This window comes from Euprymna scolopes, chromosome 2, assembly GCF_053919585.1.
Source record: "Euprymna scolopes isolate OS-2025 chromosome 2, ASM5391958v1, whole genome shotgun sequence".
Taxonomy (NCBI): Eukaryota; Metazoa; Mollusca; class Cephalopoda; order Sepiida; family Sepiolidae; genus Euprymna; species Euprymna scolopes.
The window spans coordinates 138,261,197-138,284,995 of NC_136483.1; the positions used below are offsets into that span (position 1 = coordinate 138,261,197).

Genomic DNA, 23,799 nt, shown 5'->3' on the forward strand with positions numbered 1-23,799 from the left:
TGTATATGGCATAATCTAGAGGTCCAGTTTTCAACGCATTAAATTATGTTGTATTTCGGCAATAACACATTGAATATTGTCTTCCAAGTAGTCTATTGTGTCTGGTTTATCAGTTAGACATATGACTTTACATATCCCTAAAGAAAATAATCTAATAGAGTTAAATCACACAAATGAAGTGGCCAGTTGGCAGGTCCATCGCACAAAATGTTTTACTCATCAAATGTTTCTCTCAGTAAATTCATCATATCACACTGTGTGTAGCATGTGGCTGTCTTGATGAAACCACATGATGAATTGCCAAACCAAGCTGAACTGAAAATAACCGATAGTTGCAGAATCTGCAATTAAAGAAAATAGAGTTGTCAATTTAAAGTTCAACGCCTCTAAAAAAAACACTAATGGTCAATGTATAATATAGGTTTCAGGGGGTCCATAAGCAAAATAAGTTTGGGAATGTTTGATCTAATATAAAGAATTGTTTTTTTTCTTTTCTTATAGTGAAACATCAAATATTACAGTACCAGAGTCTCTCGCTTGGTCTCTATCCAGAATATGGAACCTTGAAGCCTGAAAAAATTTGTAAATATGGTAATGTACGTGACAGTATCTATTGCGCAGCAGCTACTTGGAGTCTTTCTCAAGCATATAGGTAATTTAATTTTATTTATTTGCACTAAATCTTTAGCATCATTGAGTACGCATATGTAAAGATTGCTTATTTGTGAATTAAATTGATGTGATTTATTGGGAAAATAATAATCATCACACACAGTTTAATGTCCTGGTTTACATGCTGGCGAAGATTAAACGAGTTTTAGAAATTGACTTTACAACTAACTGATTTCCTGCCAGATCTTTATTTATCACTTCCTCCCATGTTTTCATGGAACTTCCACTGTGAACTGGACCTGCTACATCAACTGTTCTACATCTATTAACCCAAGAACTCTCATCCATTCTTTCAACGTGGCCATACCATCAAAGTCTCCTACTATACACACATTTTCCTGTACTCTCCGGATTTAATCTCCCTCTGAGGTTATCAGATCTAAGTGTCTTTAAGACTCGCATTATACATCTATTGTATAATTCATATATCATTTCTATCCATGCAACGCATATCCACAGCCCTTACTTCTAGGTTTCACTTCCAAAAATTATCACACAGCATGCACATTCTTGATAGACTCTTTCCCTGGACAACAGGGATAACATTCTACTGTTTAGTAATAGTAATGGCAGAAATTCCTAGAACTTACTCGATCCACTCCAAATTCTTGCAATCACACTAGAACCTGCTCCACCCTGTGCTCCAATGGTACCACCAAGATGAACAATCTACAAATGATTACAGATAAAAACAATGCAGTCCTTTATATTGTATTGATCGGACTATTGATTGTCTCATCTTGAGTGTTATTTGTGCAACGTTTCAGTCAATTTGGCCTTCGACCGTCTTCAGGCATGTTTGGAAAAGAAAGGAGAAAAGTTACTGGCTCTGTAGACATTTTCATCTTCTTGGAGTTAGTCTCTGTTTTATGGCTGTGGTTTTGTATGTGTGAAAAAAAACAAAAAATAAGTTGACAAAGGGGAGGCAACTGTGTACAATTTTTGTTTTTCCTATAATTAGATGCTCCCAAATGCTATTAATTTCTAAGCTTGGTCTGCTTAGTAATTTTTCTTCTTTTAGCATATGTGCTGCTTTTATATGCTAAAAAAAGAAAAATTACTTAGCACCGGCAGTGAGATACCTACTGAAGTGGTAGAGTGAGCTAACCATTTTTCCAACAATCTTGGCAACAGATTTGATGTATGTGTTTCATTTCAGTCCCATCAGCTTGTCAAGACGTGGAGATTTCTCAAGACGAGAACCATTCATTTCAGTTGGAGTGTGATTACTAGGGCTAGGACAACAGCATATTCTTTTCATTGTTTTGACTCTTGAGTGTATAATCATTGATATCTTATATGCTTTTATAAAGAGTGATGTGGTTTTCGGTTGATTAACTGTGTCTAACTGTGTCGGATATATACTCGAGAGTCAAAACAATGAAAAGAATATGCTGTTTTGTCACAGCCGTAAAGATTACATTTTTTTTTCAAAATTTAGCTTTTTGCGGTCAGACGATCTTTATTTTTAAAAAGGAGGGAAGTGGAAGATCATAATGTATGTACAAATATGAATCAACATATTTTATAATTTAGCAGATGGACCTTTGTATTGAATATATAAAAACAAACATATAAAAGTTAGTGACCTAATAAAATGAGATTAACTAGCATGACTAATGCACAAAGTAATACTCTGTTCCCGACTGGAATGATCCAACCATTTTTTCCAGTGATCAGATTTGATGTATGTGTTTCATTTCAAATCCGGAGTGAAGTTCAGTCCCATCAGCTTGTCAAGACATGGAGATTTCTCAAGACGAAAACCATTCATTTCAATTGGGGCATGATGGGGGTCAGAGCGATTATGATGAAAGGAGAGAAGGTGGAAAACAGCTTTTATATTGTTATAACCAGAATTGTTTATATTAATAAATACTTGCTCACACATTATTACTTAGTGATATTGATGCTGAAAAATAAATAAAAAAGAACGAAAATTTATAATAATATATTATAATGATCATCATCAGGACGGGCTCCTTGTCTTGACCAATGTGACTCTTCCTCTCCAGAGTTTTCTGTCTTCCATCAGCTGCCTCATGTCTTCAGGTTCACAGTTGGTGTCATGTACTATTTGTTGGATATATGTCATCCTTTGCTTGCGCGTCCGTGTCATGGAGCCCATAGCAATACATCACTCACCAATTCATGCTTGCTCCTCAGACAGTGGCCAGCAAATCATAGGAGTCTTTCTCTGATGGTATTAGATATGGCAGATAGATTGCCATAAAGCTGCTTCATGGGATGATTTTTCCAAGATATATTTAATATTATTTGTAACATACAGGTGTATGTGCCGTCTAGTTTTCTTTCCAATCTTTTGGTGAGTGCCTAGGTTGTAGTACCGCAAACAAGAACAGACTCGACCACTGCCCTCAAGAACTGCCTTTTCAGTTTGTTAGTTAGCCTCGAAGTCCATACTGAATGCAGCCCATCCAATGCGGCCAATGCTTTTGAGATGAGGATTTCGATATCTCTCTCTGTAGAAACTATGTTGCTGCCCAGATACGTAAACTCAGCGACTTCTTTCAGTGTTGATTCAACCAGAGCCCTGATCTCGCCTTTCACATTGAAAGTCATAAACTTTCTCTTATTATGTCATATTATGATGCATATTTAAAAAAGTCACCATTATTGTTGCTTTGTTGCATTAATAAATATCTTTTTGGGCTTACATCTATTTCAGACATATTGACGATGATAAAGGGCGAACTCAAGAACTTGCACAAAGTGCCGTCAAAACAATGCGAGGAATTCTCTATTGCTGGATGCACCAGACCGTTTTATCACAGAAGGTTTGTTTCTTTATTGCCAATTTTAAGATTTACTGACTGTAACCATTGTTAACTTCATGTTGTTGAGTTGATATGGACAATAAACCGCGCATGTTCCAAGGTGATAACAATTACCCATCTTAATTGAAGCACTGTAGAAAGTTGCTATTCGAATCAAGCATGTGAGCAGTTACTACCAAAATATTTTGCTCACTACTCTTGGTGATAATGGCCACCCATGCCAGTCAAAGTATTACTGACATGTGTGCTGTGTTTGCAATAGAAAAGAGACTGGCTGTGCCAAACAAGTGGTTTTAGACAAGCATGTGAAATAATGAAGTGAGTTGTGTCCAATTATACAAATGATTTGTTTTTCACATGTTGTAGGCAAACATTTGAGACAGCAAAGTGAGCTGTGTCCTGTTATAAAGATAATTTCCTTTGCTGACTAATCAATGATATCATTATAAGCAAACATAATTTGCTAATTCAGTTAGTTTGACAAATAGCTTGATGCTCAGTTCTAGTCAGTTTCCATTGTAAACTCGTTCTCCTGAATATAAGCCTAGTCTGTTAATATGTCTACAGCCATTTATTTATGAAAACCGGACTTTTTTTATAGTTTTATGGCCCAAATAACCTATGATTTTTAACCATCTCTCTTAAATAATAGCCTATTATGCCTTATGGAAATCAGACTTTTATAGTTATAGGTGGTCCAAATAATCTATAATATGCATCATCATCATCATCATGCTAATCTATCACTTCTTGTTAAATTACCAAAGTAATGTGACATTATGCCATGTTAATATCAGATTGGTTACTATTTGAGAATACCAGGCACTGTCTGTAAAAAGATTGTGATACCTTACTGCAAAATAAGAGCATAAATTAATATTGTTCAAAATATTACCCAAGATGAATAAGCATGCATCTGTATGTAACCCCTACAGGGCAGCTCAGGTGCATAGGCTCGTGGTTGAGATGCACCTGTAGCCGATACCTGTGGCGTCACCCGTGTGAATTCGTCTTCATCATCGTCGTCAGTCGCTCTCCGGTTCCGCTTTCAAATCAGCTTCCAAACGTCACCTGGGCTTTCGGAGAAATATATTGCATTCACAACGGCGTTTCCAATTAAAGAAAAGAAAGTCAAAACTTAATTGTTTTTTTTTAACATAGAATTGATTATTGTCTCCGACTTTACAAATAATAGTTACACACTGGCCTAGTCATGCAACTTAGGGGGCTGGCAGTTTTCTTTCCTTTACCAAGTTCTCCGTTCTTCATCTACCGTCAGTCCACGGGAAGGGATCAGCTGCCAGAGCGAAAAGAAGACCCCCGATTAGTCAAGTGTCTCGTTTTTATCAAATCAGTAATTCCTCCCTCTGCCTTTTTGGAGTTATTCTTTCTTTTTCTTTTCCTCTCCCTCTATTTTTTTTATCCTATAAATTTCTACTCCTCCTTTCGAACTTATCTCTACCCAATTTTTAACCCCCATTTGCACTGAGGTGTTTCTACTTATTATCAAATTAGGGGTGATTAGTCACCCCGGTCGAACAACGCTCAGTGGCGACCCTCACCCCCGACCCCCACGTCAAGCTGTCAGCTAAGATATCTGGGTCTCTTTATATCGCTCAACAGAGGTTTTAAAAACAACCTTTTTGTTGTTAACAGATATATAACGACAATGAGATAAAAACAATTATTTGTTTTTTCTCTTTCTGACAAAATCTCATAGACATTTCTGTTTAAAACAATATAAAACCATCATCATCATTAGAATTCAGCCGTGCGAATTCCTCTGAATTCGTGTCGACTAGCAAGGTCACTCGGCATCGCTCGGTCCCCATCAGGTCACATGGAGACTACTTATGAATTTGATATGCCCTTAAAACTTCTTTTGGAGGAAGCTGGTTGAACTCATCCAGAGTGCTTACCACATCAAGGCAGAAAATAATCTACAATATTTTTCCATCTCATTTGTTTTGTTTTGTTTTTTTTACTAATAATATATCACCTACTCAAAGCCACAGCTGACCCATAAAACAGCAATTCTTCTCCCTTTATCATGAACATTACTCTTAGAATGTGAGGACTAAAGGACAAAATAGGTTGAAATTTATGTCATGTATTTTATTTTTATTTTTTATCTTTTGTTTTTTAGGTTGAAAAATTCAAATATGATCAAAATCCTTTGAATGCCCTTCACACAGTATTTGACATTGTCACGGGAGATCCCGTCTATAAAGATGATGAATATGGCCATTTACAGGTGGGTGACTGTCGTATTGTGAGCATCATGCGTAATACATTCTTATTTATGTGGACATTTAAAGCCATAGCTCATGGCATTTGTAACGGTCTCTTGAAAAATAAAAGATGTCTTTAACCCAAAATGGAAAATATATTCTCTGAAATGGAAAGCATATTCTTTGAAAAAAAAAGGAGGAGTCCTCTATGTAATCAATACATCTATTAAAGTGAAAATGTGTGTGTGTGTGTGTGAGGACAACTCTCAACCTATATACTCAACAAATCTTTGATCTACAGACTTGAAATTTGGTATATAGGATATTCAGATATGTGGAAAACTTTTTAATCATTTTCATTCAGAAAAAAGGGCTACTAAGAGGTCAAAATTGAAAAATTGGTACTTACGGATCATCGGATTTTTATCTGTCAACTGTTTCATGGCTGCATGCTCGAGTCGTTCACATCACAGCTTCCTTAAAACACATTTTAAAGATTGTGGCAAGCTGGCCTAATAGTTATCATACTTGACTCACTGTCTTTAGGTTTTGGTTTTGGTCTCAACTAGAGTTTTTTTTTGTTTTTTTTACTTATAAGAAATGAACTGTTTAGGAAAAACATAATACTCACATGCACATATCTCAGTTTATTTCCATTTTTGTTAGTATATTGGGTACAATATAACAATCAGTAAAGGATTGGATCTGATAATAATAAATGCAAAATCTGCATAAATTTAATATCATATTTATGCAGATTTTATGACCAGTCTACACCATGCAGCCTGCTAGTTAATTATAAAAATAAGCTTAAGTATTCTGTACTTTCAAAAATAGATTGTTAAACATTTTGTACTTTTACCTAACAATTTTGTGGCGAGAGTAGTCGCACTTTACTTCTGTACATACGCACAATGCATCTCGAAACTCACAACTCTAAATTTGGCTCCCTTCTTACATGCTATACAAACTCATTCAGAAGATTGCACACTTGCTACTAGTGGCAACAAGGCATTTTTATCACACCCTAAAAAGTGTTGCAATATAAGCAGTGACTAACCTTAGGTTTCAGAATTTTTAAGACGATAATTTGGATTATTCCGATTATTATTTCAGTTAATGTAACTTCTGACTTTCTTTAGGTGCATCTTGTTAAACTCTGGAATCTGTAAGAATCTTGAACTGAACTCTTTATTCAATCTACGCAGGTAGATTGTTCTCATTTTGTCAGCTATGACTAAGTAGTTAGTAGTTAAAGAAGTAAAAGATAGACTCATTTTTTTTTCTGTCAAAAGGTCATCTGATAGGTGTCAAAGAACTCCCCATGTTATTTTTTTTTTTAACTAAGGAGTCAACTTATCAAGGCAGAAAACTACTCAGGGATAAGAGTTAATGAGGTTTGATATATTGACATGAATACTATGAGATGATTGAAAATCTTCACATATAAACTACTTAAAACAGCAGTTCTTCTTTTGTCAGAAACATTGGTTATGGAATGCAAGGAATAAAGGACAAATTAGGAGCAAATGAAAGTTAGAAGCTTGTGAAAAAATTTGTTCTGTTAGTCTTCTGCTTTTCGTAAAAATTGTTTATTAGCTTTTGACCAACTTTTGTATAAATCAGTCCATTTGCATAATAGTTGGTGTTCACTAATGAGCTGGAAGACTGGAGTTCAATCTTTGATCAAGTCTTATCAAAGACTCAAAACAAACCTATGAGATGCCTTTTTACTAAATACTCAGCATTATAAAATAAGGTTAAAGGTTAAGTGGAGTAATATTGAGAAAGGAGTTGTGCTCTCTCTGGTACACTTTAGTTGAGTAGCTAATGAGAAAAGGAGCTATCAAATTGCCCTTGACTATAGTCGACCATTTTACATTTTATATATATGTGTCCATGAATGTAAGAAAATGAGATTTTAGGGGAAAATTTTTATTTGTCTGTCAGAAAACTAAAATGCACCAAAATGATAGAAAAATGACATTTTTTTTTGCAAATATCTAAAAAAAAAAAAAAAAATGAAAAAATAATTAGATTATGTGCAGAATCTTTCAACAATTATAATTGATAAAACAAGTATTATTAACCTCTAGAAAAACTCTGGCTTATTCCCTAGAAGGGTTGAGGAATTCTCCACAAGTTAGCAAAAAATTTCACTTTTTCACAAATATCTAAAAATGTATTAATTTTTCTGTAAATCCAACAAAAATTCTAATTAATGATTGCTTACATTATTGAAGTAGTAATAATCACAAGGGGAGATAACTCATGCGTTATTTTATTTCCTTTTTCTTTTTCAGATAGATGTTATTGGTTTGTATTTGATCTTCCTTGTACAAATGATTTCTTCAGGTCTTCAGGTATGAGTTTGCATTATTTATATTTTATGAGTTCTATTCGGGTCTTATTTGATTTTTGTTTGGCGCTTCTACAGAATTAGGATGGGATTTCGAAAATCATAAAACTGAATTCCACATGAAAAGAATGGTATCTATGTATTCCTAGTATTTTTAAGATGATTATATCGAAAAATTCCAAAAATCAATAAGGTAGGAAATTTTTTATTAAAGAAAACAAAATCAGAATTTGATGAAAACGATTGTAAAACACAGGAGAGTTCAACAGGGTGATAATTTTCTGTTTGAATTAAACAAAGATGGCGTCAATTTTTCACCTGCTAACCTGATTAAAGTTGTTTTGTTTAATAATTCAGTAATATTCATGTGGTTTCGACTGTATAATTTGGAAGTTACCATTGTAACTTATTAGAATTGACAAAAAAATCAGTTCAAACCATTGCTTTTTATCTGAAAACTCCATTTATCGACTACAAAATCTCGTCCCAATAGTGTAGAAGCACCAATTATTTTCTTATAGCTGTTACGTATATCTATGACAGGCTTTTTCTTTTTACTTTTGAGTCACTGCTTATCAAAGTCAAGAACCATTTGAGGATAAGGGTTAATGAGACTGAAATTATTATAAGCTGAAAGATGGGGAAAACTATGGGAGTATTAATATTGGTCAAGTTTATGAACTTATTATTTATCGCATGGTTTGTGACAATTATCTGTTAACATTAGACCTGAAGTTGACCAAGTTATAATCAGCAGGGGGGGAAACAAATAATATATAAATACCCCCAACTCACCCACCTAGCACCAAAATTGCACCTTTTCATTGTAGAGGTACATGTTGTTTTTCTTTCTTGCTTGCTGGAAAACTTTCTACTCTAATATTCTCTTTCTTCATGCCACTTGCCTTTGGGATTCTCACTGCTCCCTTTCTTTCTGACAGTGCCAACGTGCAGAGATTTAAATGTAATGTGAACAAACATCTTGCTGTCCAACTTTCCACCCAGGTTGTCTCCTACTATAAATCCGGCCCCTGTCACAGTAGTTCCTTATGTTTCAGTAACAATATGGCTTTATGATGAACAAAAGTAAAAAGCAGTGATAAACTATGAGAGGATTGAAAACAATAAATGAAATCAACAAAATTTGATTACGTAAAAGGATAACTTGATGAGTATTTGTTGATGTTGGACTTGAATATAGCCATGTTGTAGTGTGCAGAGAAGCAGCCCCATGGTAATATGCTTCACAGATGAAATGTTTTTGTAAAGAAACTCTGTTCATAAAAGTTGCATTTGGGTGTAGATGCTCAGAAAAAGAAAGGAAAGTTTTTGGCAACGCTTGTAGGAAGACAAGTTCTTGCTGTGAATGTTTTAGCTGGAGGATCGAGGGATTGGAGCTCAGTTGAGCACCTTCCATGGAAATAATGATAGAGGAGAGAAAGACTATCAACATTTCTGAATCATTCCACCACTAGGATGTATCAGACTCTTTTACAGGTAGAGGATTGCATCAGGAGTCCAATACATCTGGAAACGGTATGTTATATTATTAGCTTCCCAGAAAATACCGATTAGTCTTGCGGATAGTTGATCATGATGATTATTGTTGTTTAGATAAAAAACTGTTATCGATGTGAAAAGTTATGTTTTAGAAGAATAAAAATATTTGCATTAAATGGACCAAGTAAAGAATAGAAAGATACCCTGTAGTAAATGTGTAAATAGGAAAAAAATTTTAATCCTTAAAAGTTTTGTAAATATTTAATATTAAAATGTTTTGTAAATATATTTTTTTCTGTTAAATCTTAAAAAGTTTTGTAAATAAATTTTTTTTAAATCTTGCTCACAAACATTCGACCATGTCTGCTATTTGACATGTTTACAAACAACCAACGGCAATGTCAAGGTCGAAAAACCAGTGTCACTTGAAAAGGGTATCTATTCTTTACTTGGTCCAAATGGTTTCCAACAATGTAACTTGATGCATTGAAATAACATTCTGATATGTTTTCACTAAGAATGTTATAATGTAAACAAAGATATGTGACAAAAACCTTCTTTTTTTTTTTTTTACAAGGAAGTCACCACTTATCAAGGCCCGGAGGCCACTCGGGGATAAGGATTATTGCGTGTATCAATAGGATAATATCGTAGTAATGGAAATCTGATATGATGTCTTACTTAAGGGGGCGGTTCATCAGGAACTTGTTTATGTTGGACTTGAAGATATCCAAGTTGTAGTCAGGTGGGAAACAGGTAAACGGAAGAGAGTTCCACAGGCGTGCAGTTCTAAAAAAGAAGCTTTGTTCATGGAATCTATGTTTAGGTTTAGGCACAGATAAAGAGGGGGGAAAAGTGGTTTCAGCTAGACAGATGTTTTTCGTGAAAGATTTGCGAGGGGGGACCAGAGATTGGAGCTTAGACGAGCACTTTCCACGGAAATAATGATAAAATAACGACAGGCTCACAATGTCTCTTCAGTGGGAGAGAAGTTGCAGGGAAGAGAAAAGGGCATCCCCCACTAGGCTACGAAGTCTATTTTGTACTCTGTCAAGGCAGGATAGGCTGTTTTTAGCAGCTCCTGCCCAGATATGGCAGCAGTACACTATCCTTGCACTTACATGGCTGACAAGAATCTTTAGGTTACGTGAGTTATGACATAACAAATTTTAGATTTGCACATAGAAAGTTAGTTAAGAGTCTGTAATAGGAGTTCACAATCAAGGTCGAGAGAGACGGTCAACGAATCATGATGGCCCCAAGTAAGGAGCGGAGTCGATAATTAAGATGTGCCTTTTTAAAGGGGGGAAGCATCGGGAAATAAAGGCCATAAGTACAAGCAAGACTTCTCTTGTAAGAATCTTCATATTGCAGTTTTTCAAACGATTCATCAACACAAGGTCAACCAAACAGACAAGGTATGTTTCTCTATTGGCTGATGTAAACCATAAGAGACTGTATTCGTCCCAGTTTGTTATAATTGTTCCTATTTACTTGTCTCCCCATGATGGCAGAGTTAGACACAAGGTCGGTTTTTAATATAGGTAAAATCCAACTCCCCAAACAAAGGACACTTTCGATAGGAACAAAAATAAAAATTTCCTCAGTCTAGAAGGATTTCTCCATTGACTGAGAATTAAAAAAGTGAAGAGTAGTATCAGAACAGATGCTACACTTTGTTCTCAGCCAAAAGGCCAAGGAAGGCTGTTATTTGCTATAATTGTCATATGTCCTGTTTAGACAAAATAGACTGTTATAAATATACACATAACTAGAGAGACGATCACACGAAATACATGAACATAAATAGACAACACATCACCAATAAATAGAGACTCGGTTATACATGGGTTATATACATACAGTACATATGCACTCCGACTGGCTACATAATAGGTACAAAGATCCAACTACTTTTCCAACAACCTTACTATTAGATTTGGTGTAAGTTCTCCCTTACAAATCGAGAATGAAAGTCAGTTTGAGGATCTTATCAAAGCAAGGAGTTTCCCCAAGAAGTGAGCCATTCATTTCAGCTAAGACTTAGCAAGCATCAGTATTGGTGGTGAAAGGAGGGAGGCTTAGTTTTAGTAGTATTATAAGTAACAAGTGATTCCTTTCTCCTTTAGATAAAAATTTTATGAATGTTGTAAGAGTAACATGTCTTTATTCTTCCAGGTAATATTCTCCACTGATGAAGTGAACTTTGTACAAAACTTGGTATTTTCGGTAGAAAGAGCTTATCGAACACCAGATTATGGAATGTGGGAGAGAGGAACGAAATATAACAATGGCTCCACTGAAATCCATGCGAGGTAAGATCCCGGAACTAAATTTGAATTGGAATTTGTAAGTTTAAGAAGCCAATGCAACAGATTTTTTTTTTTTTAAATAAACATTTATTTATTTAAAAATTAAAAATTAACTTAGTTTTGACAATATACATCATCATCTGGTATAGAAACAGTTTGTATTTTTCTTTTTCCTTCCTTGTGGTATGGTGTCACTAGAAAAGCAAAGTCAGTGTGATCTTAAACAGTGATTTTTTTTTTTTTTGTTAAATGTTCCAATGAAAAGGATCATGTGGCTCACCTTGAATTAGTTTTTTTCCTTGATGTAACTGTTGTCTTAATTTGATTGCAATTTGTAAGTTTAATAATCCAATACAACATAAAATTAAAAAAAACTAAACATCAGGGTAATAACTTAATACAGGGTAGAACGATAAATTTGTTGCCCTAAAGAAAACGACACTATAGATTTATTTTAAAACTTTTATTGAAAAAAATCAATACAGGTAACTTGATTATGTAGTAGGTCGGACATATATTCAGTGTAGCCGCCTTCAGCCTCAATCACCGCCTCAATACGAGTCTGGAACTGGGAGCATGCTTTTTCTACAAGCGCCTGCGGAAGTTCAGCAAATACTTGGAGGATGGCAGCAATCAGGCTGGCTTTGGTGTTGTGGGAGGTCATGTTAGTGATGTTCTCGCTGTATGACCAAACATAGTTGTTCAGTGGGTTCAGGTCAGGGGAGGAAGGGGGCCAGTGAGAGAAGAGTACAAAGTTATAGCACTCCTTCTGAACCCAAGCCTGAGTCTCTTTGGACTTGTGGGCCAGCGCCGAGTCCTGCTGCCACACCCAGGATCTGTCAGTGACCAGCTGATTGCACCGTGGCATCACCACAATTTTCAGCACATCAAGGTACACTTTGGTGACTTTCAAGTCGACTTCAAAGATGTGAGGTGGCATGATGTGGCCCTTACTTGAAACCACACCAAAGACCATAACCGTGGCTGGAAACTTTGTTTTCATCATCCTGGACACATCGCTGTTATTCATGGCAATCCAGTAGTGCATTTTGAGAGTGATGGCAATGGTCCTGTTGTCATGACTTGGATCGGTAGGAAGTATGAGTTATACAGCAGCACATCTCCGATGTCGCTCATCGAACATTGTGTCACTTTCAGACATGATAGACGGCTCCTATCGCTCTTGCCAACGGGCCAATCAGTAGATGGTCTGCAACAAAAAAAAAGAAAACCGGTTTTCATCAAACAGAAATGGAATCATATCATCTTTTATAAGGCAACAATTGTTTCATTCCACGCTGTATTTACTAATTGATGTAAATAATAATATTCGACTAAAACTATCCAAACATCTCCACCTCTAATAAATTATTTATTTAAAAAAATAATAAATAAATTGCATAAATAATTTATATAAACAATTAAAAAGTAATAATATTAGTATTAATAAACTTAATGTATATTACAGTTATAGTTCTTGTAGCAGTCTTGTTTTCAGAGAAGCAGCTAACCTTATTTTTCTTCTGTTTGATGGCTCCACTTTTGCATTCTTTTTGAGAAGGGAGGTTCACTCCCCAAATCATCCAAGATGTTACACTTTCCTGGAACTTTGTAATATTTAGCAGTGAGTCTCATATTTGCTGATTTTATATGGTGAAAGATCTTTTGAAAAATAAATAGATTTTCTGAAGAATCGTAACACAAAATACTGCTTTCCATTGTTTTTTTTTTTCATACTTTCTTTCACCATTCCATTTTTCTGCATTGCTATCACCTTCATAAATTCCCACGTATCTGTTTACCGGCAATACTTAAAACAAACTACATTTTTCTTTTAAACATCTATTTACAAATTTAAAATCAACTTCATTTCAATGATATGTGTCATCATCAGACAATGTTTTTTTTTCCTTTTCCTTTTCCTTCCTTGTGAAATGGAGAATATTTTGGTCAATGTGCACTAGAGTACCAACTAAAAACTTCAAAAACGTGTTTTATAGAGGTATTCGGGTCTGTTTTGAATGACTATCACATTTACAATTATCACCGATAAATAGTTTTCATGGTATTAAGACCTTTATTATCCAATGTATTCCATATTGTTTCTACTGGTCGTCATGTTTGTTTGTGTGCATGCAAAAGCGAACATGTCAACCAGTGGAAACAATTCAGATTATAAAGTCTTAATATCATGAAAACTACTTGTCGATGACAATTTTAAATGTGATATTCATTCCAAACAGACTCGATTACTCCTAAAAACCACGTTTTTAACGGTAAGCCTTTAGCTTGTACTCTAGGACACATTGACCAATGTTTTGATATTTTTTTAATTTCACAATTTTATTTTACAGTTCAGTTGGTTTTGCTAAAGCTGCACTTGAATCAATCACTGGACTGAATGTGTTTGGTGATCAAGGTGCCGCCTGGTCAGTGATTTACATTGATATTGATGCTCACAATCGCAACAGAACGATTTTCGAAACCATTTTACCGCGCGAATCTAACTCAAAGGTAAATACTATCATCAGCATCATCATCATATTCAATTTAACGTCTGTTTTACATGCTGACATATATTATTTTATTGGAATCCTTTGAGAAAGTAATGTGAATATTTATTTATTTGTGGACTGTTATCCTCATCTTCATAGTTTTTGTTTCACCACGTTTCAGCCAACTATTCCTTTGACCTTCATCAGGTGGTTAATCATGACAGGATAGGAATGCTGAGTCTCTTAATTGTATCCTCAGTAATTAGTGTCTTCTGTCGTATTACTGTTGTCGTCTCACCACGTTTTGGACAACTAAGCCTCTGGCCAGCTAATCTTCAGACAATGGTCCCCTGGAACTCTAATTACTGGGGATATAGCTAAGAAACTTAGCATTTCTATCCTGTCGCGTTTAACCACCTGATGAAGGCCAGAGGAATAGCTGGCCGAAATGTGGTGAAACAACAACTATGGAGATGAGGATAACAGTTCGCAAATGAATAAATGTTGACATGTGTTGGACAGCTTCTAGAAAATTTACTTCCAAACTAGCTTATCTTTAACAAAATCTTTGTTTATCCATCTTTATCATTTCCCCCCATGCATTCCTATTATTATACTAAATTTTAATAAAAATTTGTTACTCTAAGACTATTTTTTTGCTGCAAACTGATCTTGCTACTTCAACTGTTTTACATCTACTAACTGAAACACTCTGATCTATTCTTTTAATGTGATAAAATACAAATGGCTTCATCACTGCTCCATGTTCAACGTAATTGTGAAATACAATATGATTATAGTTAATAGTTTCCTCATTTTAAAGTAAATTTTTCCCAATTGTATTTATATGATAAATAATTATTATTGTTGATCTACACAGAATCGTTTTAATCCAATTTATTTCTTCATATTCGTCTGATCACTCACAAAAACACCACCACTTTATTTCACTCTCGACTTAAAGAAAAGTAACTCCTTGCCCTTTGTTCTTTGATCAAAAAACATTTTGGAAAATAGTTATCTCTCCCATACATTCACCAGCCGAGAATGGAAAAAACATTTTCAACAAACATTTGCTCAGCAACTGTGCTTAAATGTGTTCTCATTTCATAGTAATTTTTTTTTCAGTTTTATTAATGTAATAATTCTTATTGTTTTACACAGAACCATATTCTTCACAATTATTTCTTTTCATTTTTAACAAACGTTTGCTCAGCAACTGCAATTAAATATGTTCTCATTTCATGGTAATTTTTTTTTTAAGTTGTATTTATATAATAACTAGCCTGGGTGTTTGGAGGTGTGTATTGAGCAAAAAAAAAAAAAAAATGGTAGCAGGCAGGTTTGAACCCGTACCGCGAAGGAAGAAAAAACGTGACGTCTTTGCTGTTGCGCCCATCACCAAACTGGAAGTGACGTGGGTTCAAATTAAGGCTAGTCAATTGAAAAGAGGGTATGACTTTCGAAAATATCACCGAAAAAAAGCGACCCCTCCCTGTGGAAAAATGCCCAGTTGAGGGTGAAGGAATTAATGTTTTTAGCCAATTTTTCGATATTTGTTGTCCGAAGGGTCAGGCTTCAAAAAGATACTGATCTGGTGAAAATCCGTCGCCTCTGTTGAAAGTTTTAGGCAGACATACAAGCATACATACATACAAACAGACAGGTGAGAGCGGGGGTGGGGGGGTACCCAGCATTGCCCGGGTGTTTAGAGGTGGGGGTAGGGGTTAATCAAGAATAAGAATAAGCGAAGTAAATATTTTTAAATAATAAATATTAAATTATTAAATATTTTATCTAAAAAAATGTTAAAACTTATAAAAATCGAAAAAAAACAAAAAAAAAAAAACTAATGTAAGGCAAACGGACGATGTTAAATGTAAAAATCGGAAAAACAAAAACAAAAAAGAAAACGCGAATGTGATAAAAAAAACCCAGAAAAATGAACGTTAAAATTTCTTTAAAAAATCTGAAAAATAAAAACCAAAAAAAACATAAAACGTGAAAAATATTTAAATAACCCTGTTTCAATATTAAAATTTTAAAAATCGAAAAAAGAAGACAGCTCACACCACGATTCGAACTTACAACCTTTAGATAATGACGCCGCCCTCTTATCAAGTGAGCTAAGACGACATTGACGAAATTGGGTCGTTTTTTTTTAATATTTAAACTAAATCATGTTCCGACGTCATTTGCGCATGCGTAGAAGCGAACTTGTCATGAGAGGACGGTTTTTGCTACACCCTCCCTGTAGAAAACTGATGATTTTAGGGTGAAGGAATTAATGTTTTTGGCCAATTTTTCGATATTTGTCAGGCGAAGGTTCGAGCTTTAAAATGATACCTACCTGGCGAAAATCCATGGCCCGTGTCGAAAGTTTTTGCAAGAAATACAAACACACACACGCACACACTCACACACATTTTCGCTTTTATATACATATAGATTATTATTGTTTCTGTGGTCTGAAATGCTACCAAAGGCAAGATAAGTTACTCTTCTGTGATTAAACCTTAAAAATTGATACAAACCTGTTTTTGTGCAGTCTGTAGAGCCTCATGAAGTTTTAAAAAAAATGAAGAAAAAAGAAAATAAAAGGGCTGCCTTTTCTCTTTCTACGTTTGCGATATTGTCACTTAATATGCAAATGAGATGCCTCCAGAAGTATCTCATTTGCATATTAGGTGACAATATTGCAAGCATATAAAGAGAAAAGGGCGGCCATTTTCTTTATTTTTTCTTTACTCTTTTTGACTGCACAGGGCTCTACAAGCTGCACAAAAACAAGTTTGTACCAATTTTTAAGGTGTTTATTCACAAAGGAATAACTTATCTTACCTTTGGTAACATGAAAGACCATAGTTGATCTATACAGAATCATGTTCATGCAGATTATTTATTCATGTTGTATTTTATCATTCACAAAAGACGACATTAATTCAATATGTAAATTTTGTTGTTCACCAGGCAGTTATTGTGCCCACCTTTGTTCATAGTGCAGAGATGTAGACCTCCTCTTTCCTATACAGGCAGTACATCTCATCTTATTGATTTTTGTTTTTTAGATATAATAGATTTTTTTGTTTTGTTTTCAAATTTTTTACAGAATACTGATGCTTCACTGCTTCCAACTGTCAGCTGGCCAGCTTTTGGCATCCACGAACCGGATATTCACGCTCGTACGATCAGTAAAGTTCTGCGCAAACTAAAAGGAAAGTATGGTGTCAAGCGTTACCTAAGAGATGGATTTAAAACTGTCCTTGAGGATCCAACACGCAAACATTACTTACCTGCGGAAATTAAGGTCAGTCAAAAAGCATTTGCAACATTAGTTATATATTATTTGCATAAAATTTTATCCCAAGTGAAAAATCGTAACTACACCCAACTGGCATTTATTTACTACTAGCGAGGGGGTACCTGGCATTGCCCGGGTTTTGAAGGTGTGTTGTTAAGAGATGAGGGGTGGGGGGTAGATCAAAACATGGCCTGGTGCTTGGAGGTGTAAAGGAAAAAAAAAATTTTAGTAGGAAGGTAGGCTTGAACCCTGAGGCCTTGACGTGAAGGTGGAAATGAAAGAGAAAAAAAGCCAGACACCTAACCATCTCGGCCACGAGGGGAGAGGAATTGATAAGCGTGTTAACGTTTATGAAGTGAAATTGACAGGTGCGAGGAAGTTAAGTCGTGTGATGTTTGACCTTGAAACATGACGTAAGCAATGGCTGTTCAGCAGTTATGATTTTGTGTGGGACAGTTTTTACTGAACTTTGAGGAAGGAAAAGCAGCTCCCCCCGTTTATTAGGGGAGTGTCTCGAAATGAAAGCAACCGTCTAATATAACGGTGATAAGCCGACATTGACCAAACATTACATCGCTTTCTGGAGACCACTGGCCGTGGGCCAGGGATTCGAATCAAGTTTTGCTTTTTTTATACCGGAAAACGAAAGCAGCATGCGGCGATCCAAAAATGTGGAATATTTAACGTTTCAAAGTCGGGCAAATTAAACAGACAGGCAACCCTCATGTTAACTCATAGATATTATGATTTCGATGTGATATAAAAAGTTTTAAGAATGAGCGACCGACCCCAGAGAAGACCCCCCCCCCCCCGGAAAAAAGCCTTTAGCGGCATACACAAAAAGCGAACATACATACACACACACATTTTCGCTTTTATATATATAGATAGATGGCCCAAATTATCATTAGTCTCTCTCCATTTTCCTGAACACTAACCCAGTCTAATTGTTGTATATATAAAAAAGGTTCACAAATGCAAAATTTCACTTATAGTTAGATTATATAAGAAAATGGAATTTTCCATTAGAAGTCTAGTTCGAAATAAGGCTGATGAGTAATGGAAGTATGTGTCAGAAAAGCCAGAAGGTTCATGCTTCCAGGGAGTCAGGTGTCAAAATAATAGGATCCAGTTTGCAAGGTTTTCACCACCCTACATTGGGAACCTGCAGTTCGTCTGGATGTACTTGCTACAAATTACTGTACAAAGTAAATCAAATCCCAGAGCAACTAATGGAGTTATTTGTAGTTATTTTTAATTGCTTATTTTACTGTGACTGTATTTCTTTTATTATTACAGCCACAAAGAGAAAAAAGAAAATGATTAATCTATTTACAACTACTAATACTGCCACTATTATTTAAGAAATGCCACTACCCATTGAGCTGACTATCTACAATGTGTCAACAAGAGATCAGCTGTTTTCTGTGAACATGATGATAACAGGCCATCTAGTAGGTTCAAAAGAATTGTCAACAGAACATTATAAATGTCTTATTAGTGCTACATTGACCTTGCAGATCAGTAACAATTAAAACAAACAGTGGTATAATTAATGAAAAATATGTCACAGAAATACACGTCATGACTCTAAGGCTATAACTGCCACAATGTTTAGATGTATCTATCTTTGGGTAAGTCCATTGTTTCTGAAATTGGTAGATCAACATACCCCCATAACAAGTAGCATGCCTCATATAAAAAGAGAATACAAATTGTAAATTTTTCCATCTCTCCTGAACACTAGCCTAGTCTAATAATCTCTATCGCTACTTATATATAAAAGGTACTTTGTCTGTGTGTGAGTTCATTCCCTATGGACTCTGAAATAGCTGGGCTTATTTTTTTTTTTCAAATTTTGAACAAATGTGCTTTATGTGTCTCGGAGTGTGCTTAGATAGGTTTTCGTATCGGAATACCTCTGATAAGTATTGAAAATCAATAATCGAAAAAATCTTAATTAAAGAAGGAACAGTCCGATTTCATCCAAAGTTAACACCCTTATACAGTCTTACATTACAAGTGCATTTGAGACGTTTTATTACCGTAAAAGCAGAAGGGACCAGCATATAAATTTAACAGTAGGTTTTTGGATAAAACAGGGGTGCATTTGAAATGAATATTTCTGTTTAGAGCACAATTAAACTATAATACTTGACATTCGCATTTTAATCTTTAGTTCAAGCCATTATATAAAATATATATATGTGTGTGTTTGTATGTGTATATGTATGTGTGTGTGTACATTTCTCTACCAAAATACTTTGTCAATTTTCAGTCTACAGACTCGAGATTTGACATAAGGGGTATTGAGATTTGGGAAAGTCTTTTTTAATCAGTTTTCAGCCAGAAATTTGGCTATCAAAGTTTAACAATTTGACCTTTGAAAACTCTACCAAAATCCTCCGCCAATTTTGGGTGTAAACACTTGAAATTTTAAATGTAGGTTACTTGGACATCGGTCAAATTTTTTAATTTGATTTGAGCCCAAAACAATAAATGTTAAAGGGTCAAAATTGGGATCAAAGTTAAAAAAAAACATTTGACCTCTGCGGTCTCTACCAAATTACTCAACCAATTTCTGGTCTAAACATTTGAAATTTTACATAAAGGGTATTCAGAGATAGGGCAAGCTTTTTAATTAATTTGGGTCGAAAATTTGAGCTGCCAAGGGGTCAAAGTTCAAAAGATTTGACCTTTGCGGCCTCTAGCAAAGTATTCAGCCAATTTTTGGTCTAAACATTTGAAATTTTACATAAAGGGTATTCAGACATGTGGCAAGTATTTTAATCAGTTTTGGGACAAAAATTTCGCTGCCAAAAGGTCAAAGTTGAAACTCCTCTGCCAATTTTGGGTCTGAACACTTGAAATTTTAGATGTAGGTAACTTGGACATGGGTCAAACTTTTTATTTTGATTTAAGACCAAAACAATAAATGTTAAGGGGTCAAAATTTTAAAAATTCACCTGTGCGACCTCTACCAAATTACTCAGCCAATTTTTGGTCTAAACATTTGAAATTTTACATAAAGGATATTCACACATATGGCAAGCTATGAACAATACATAGAGCCCAAGCAAAGCTTGGCTGAACTGCTAATATATATATATATATATATATATATATATATATATATATATATATATATATAAAGGTGACCTTGTGTGTGTGTGCAAAATGGTCTCTACCAAACTACTCTGTCAATTTTTGGGATACAGACTTAAAATTTGATATATGGGCTATTTGGACATGTGGAAAAAATTTAATTTGGTTTTTATCCCCCCAAAAAAAGCTGCCAATGGGTCAAAATTGAAAAAATTGGAATTAGTCAAACTAATGTGTATCTGTTACGCATGTCCAAAAGTACATTTATACGTTTAAGTTAATTAATTTGTAAAGTTTTGATATGTACGCGGCCTTAGCTCAAATGATAAAGAGGTAAATATTTTGGTTTGGATTCTAGCTGATGGTACCCAAGTCAATTTTTGTTTTTACTTTTGAAATCAGTATTATATATTGGGTACAATATAATAATCAATAGAGAATTGGTTCTATAATAATAAATACAAAATCTGCATGAATTAAAACATATTTAAGTATATTTTACAACTTGGCAGTGCCAGGCAGTTTATTAGTAATTTTATAAAATCAACAGTAGATTCTCTACAATGCAATGTAGACTACAATGTATTGTAGGCTAAATCACTGCAGGGAAGCATATGAAGCTTTCTCCCGGTGCACTGTGGTTGATCCCTGATTAGATCAGGCAATCAATCGATGTGATTAAAAAACGGGTGATTTCACAGATTTCAATGATAATGAAAGTATTGAAAGTGTAGAACATTCATTAATCCTCATTCAATCCCAGGCAACATTGGGTCTCTCTGCTATAAGCATTTGTTTATCAAAAAAAGACATTTATGCATATGTATGGCCCAAATAACTTATAATCGTTCTTCATTTCTCCTGAATACTAACCCAGTTTAATTGTTACAAGATTAAATATGTTGGGTGTGTAAAAATAAGATCAACAAGTGAAGCATGCACAGTCCCCCGTACGTGCACTGTGAACAAGGCATAAAAAAATTACTTAGTTCAGCATTCCCCCCCCCCCCCCCGCCATTTTGCCCGAAAAATTCCCAGGGGACGTCAAATCCTGATGAAAATGAACAAATGGTGCAGTTTTAGGCCTTAACATATGTAAATTTGAGTTCTAGCACCACGCAGAAAAACAAAATAAAATTACTAAGTCCATCATTTGCCCCCCCCCCCATTAGCTCCAAAAGTCCCCAAGGCCTTAACATACTTAAATTTGAGTTTAGCACCATGCAGAACTGCTAAATAGACATACGCCAAAAATTTTGGACAAATACGGTAAAATAGTTCCAAAAATGGAGTGTTTTTATTAGCCCTAAAAGAACCCCTGGAACACACCCAAGAGTTATCGTGAAGTATAGGCAAATAAAATTATATAGAAATCAGTTTTCAGAAAGTTTTATAAAAATTCAAGGCATCAATTTTTTTTTGATAAGCACAAAAGTGTTAATTTTAGCCATTTTAACCCGAAAGGCACCCTAGGGGGAGGGGAGCAAAGTTTTCCCGGAAAATCCGTTCTGTTACTTTTTTACTCATATCATGTTTAATGTTTGTGCAAAATTTCAAAAACTTCCAAGGCGTAGTTATTGAGAAAAGTGCGGACAGACGAACGGACAAAGGTGAATTTACAGGTTCACCCTCTTTTTATCGGGGGACCAATAATGGAGAATTCAATGTAAATTTAGTTTAATATGATGGAATTTTCCATTGAAAGTCAAGTTAGAGTTAGGGATTACATGTCAAAATATTGTGTCAGACATAAAAAGTCTGTAATGACAAGTAGTAGATAAACTGATCCGATCATTGTTTTTATTTTCTGGACTTGGAAGAGAGAATGGTTATATTATTATATAAGATGGGGGGGATATTATGCATATGTACTATATTCCGGAGATGAAAACGGGTTTGGGTTTACTCTCGCTTCCCTTATTTTGTCCTTCAGTCCTCACATTCCATGAGCAATGTTTCTGATAAGAGTGAAAAACTGGAATCTATCCATATAACATTTATCATTAGATAGTTTTTGGATCTTGAATTAATAGTGAAAAATACAGACCGTGTTTAAATAATATTATTATTTAGAAATTAATTCTAAATATGGGGAGGGGGAGGGCTTGCTCTTTTAATTATTCTGTACTTTCACCTAACAATTTAATAAACAAAACATGCCATAAACATTGAATTTAACATGAAAAGCTTGTCTAAAACATAGCACAGTCCATATTATGCAAAGTACCCTTTTTTTTAGTTACTTATATCAAATGACTTCATGCCTTGTCTGGAACCATTTCCATAAGATAAAACTAAAGAAATAAAAATTCTGAAAGTATTCTTAAACCTCAAATGATTTTGTGCGGTCTTTATTTAATTGCCTCCTCGCAAGAGCAGCATACTTTTCTTTTTTTCTCACTCGTATTCACTCCAAACAAGGCACATTACCCCTGAGACATAAAGAGTTAATGTGAATTAGGGACCATGCCTACTGGGACACTCTAAGTTGGGAGTTGAGCAGCAAGATGATTTTTATATTACATTTAAATTTCTGCATGTTAAGGAAACAGTGAGGAAATTCCAAAGTCTAGCAGTTTGATGGAAGAAACTATTAGAGTAGAAAGCTTTCCATCATCTGGGATCTCTGTCGAGAAATGATAGAATTTTGCTGCTTGTTGGGTTAGTCAGAAGTATTTACATCGAGGGGACACCAGTGCTATGAGTTCATCAGAGCACATTCCATTAAAGTACTTATAAAATAAGCACATAAATGTCAAAGGTCGGGTTTTTTAATGTGGTAAAAATTCAGCTCCTTAAAAGAGGTACTCTGGATTGGAACAAAAATTTAAATTGCCTCAATTTAGAAGGATTTCTCAGGCAGAATAGATGAAATGTCGTATCAGAATAGGTACTACACTTTGCTCTTATATATTTAGTTTATTAGACATCATATTAATACATTAGTACAACAATGTGTACATTAAAATAATAAAAATCAACATAATTTCCATTAAACTTAGGCATGAAGCCCTATTAAGTTGGGG

At 34.8% G+C, this 23,799-nt stretch overlaps 1 protein-coding gene across 1 annotated transcript in view; it reads left to right on the plus strand.

Moving 5' to 3' along the window:
• The window catches only part of LOC145296266 (phosphorylase b kinase regulatory subunit beta-like), an 83,576-nt gene that overhangs the window by 7,980 nt on the left and 51,797 nt on the right, over nt 1-23,799 (plus strand). The window contains exons 2-8 of the mRNA XM_080142473.1: nt 502-652; nt 3,362-3,470; nt 5,617-5,724; nt 8,005-8,064; nt 11,739-11,875; nt 14,227-14,386; nt 17,477-17,674. Of these exons, the coding sequence (XP_079998599.1) occupies nt 502-652; nt 3,362-3,470; nt 5,617-5,724; nt 8,005-8,064; nt 11,739-11,875; nt 14,227-14,386; nt 17,477-17,674 (923 nt within the window). The remainder of the gene's footprint in view (nt 1-501; nt 653-3,361; nt 3,471-5,616; nt 5,725-8,004; nt 8,065-11,738; nt 11,876-14,226; nt 14,387-17,476; nt 17,675-23,799) is intronic.